Here is a 1,346-nt window from a genome sequence, read left to right as displayed (position 1 = left end):
CAAAGAGAAAGAAAAAATTGAAATGGCATCATATGACCCCTTTAAGTTACATCAGACTTCTCAATTTTAGGAGATTAAACGTTTATTTTGTCCTCCAGTTTACTATTGGATAATGTTTAAATAAACCTTGTGGGTTAGATCAGACTGCTCCATTTTGTTTGTATTTATTTTTGTCTTATATTAAGTATCCTGATATACAATGTTATGCGAAAACCCCATTTTAAAGGCATATTAAAATGTTCACTGTATAAGGAATACTTTTTGAGATTATTTATATAACATTACATATGTTATATAAAGCTTGAAGAATCAGAATCGGCATCGGCTGATCACCATGACAAGAAATCTGTAATGGGTATCGGCTGCAAAAATCCTGATCAGAGCATCCCTTCTAGTAAATTTTAAAAGCACATTTGTAGCACATTTTTGACAATTTTAGTTGTGTTCTGGAGCCTTGCAACACAGAAATTCCCTTCAGGATTCCAGAACAAATTCATAGAAACAGCCCTAGAGAAAAATGGAAACAAACCTTCATTGTTTGCCTTCCTGATTCCTGTACTTCCTACAAACAAAAAGCATTTTGTGAATGGTTACTCGCACACAATTTACACAGCGCAAATAAACAGTTGTCACTCCTCTACTGAATGATTAACCACGTTCTGTACACATCCTTCGGTAATTTACATAAGTGCAAAATGCATTTTGTTACTGGATTTACTCTAGGTAGTGGAATTTAGAGACAGAATCTGCATGTGTTAGGACTGAATTAAGAGGAGAATAAAGCAGGCTGTCTAAAAGGCAACAGCTTAATGAGCATAAAACAAAGCTAGCATCTAATATTTCTAGTCCATAGCTGCAAAAACACAACAAATGCTATAGAAGGGGTCTCCAATCCTGCTGCTGGAAAGCTAGTGTCTTGCAGATTTCATCTCCAACCTCAAACATGTGAACCAGCTAGTCAAGGCATTCAAGATTACTTGATAACTACAGGCAGTGTGTTGGAGCAGGGTTGGAAATTAAGTCTGCAGGACAGTAGGGTTTGCTGTGCTATAGGCATTGCTGTCAATGTCAGCCAATGACTATGTATTTGCTTTTGTCTGAAAAAAGGAGTTACAAATGACCATGTACAAAACGGGAGAGTGAACCTGTATGGAAGCTCTTGAATCCTCCATCTGCACCTCTAGAGCTCAGACCTGCAAGTAAAACACAATAGTGCATTTGAAAATTAAGTGTACATTCAAGTCTTTTAAATATGCAGATATTTTGAAAAATTTATATTCAAGCAGGAATTGTGTGTGCTCAAAAATAAAATAAAATAAAAATAAAATAAAAAAGTAAGCGCCAAT

At 35.5% G+C, this 1,346-nt stretch overlaps 1 protein-coding gene across 1 annotated transcript in view; it reads right to left on the bottom strand.

Annotated features, from left to right (window-relative positions):
• Positions 1–1,346, bottom strand: part of LOC107566899 (probable ATP-dependent RNA helicase DDX4) — a 20,362-nt gene that overhangs the window by 10,281 nt on the left and 8,735 nt on the right. Inside the window, exons 4-5 of the mRNA XM_016252465.1 lie at positions 1,146–1,193; positions 530–562 (exon numbers count right to left, since the gene is read on the bottom strand). Coding sequence (XP_016107951.1) covers positions 530–562; positions 1,146–1,193 — 81 coding nt within the window. The remainder of the gene's footprint in view (positions 1–529; positions 563–1,145; positions 1,194–1,346) is intronic.

Source organism: Sinocyclocheilus grahami, unplaced genomic scaffold, assembly GCF_001515645.1.
Source record: "Sinocyclocheilus grahami isolate Dianchi unplaced genomic scaffold, SAMN03320097.WGS_v1.1 scaffold1111.1, whole genome shotgun sequence".
NCBI lineage: Eukaryota > Metazoa > Chordata > Actinopteri > Cypriniformes > Cyprinidae > Sinocyclocheilus > Sinocyclocheilus grahami.
Note: the sequence above shows the minus strand (reverse complement) of the source record. Positions and strands in the feature narration are given on the sequence as shown.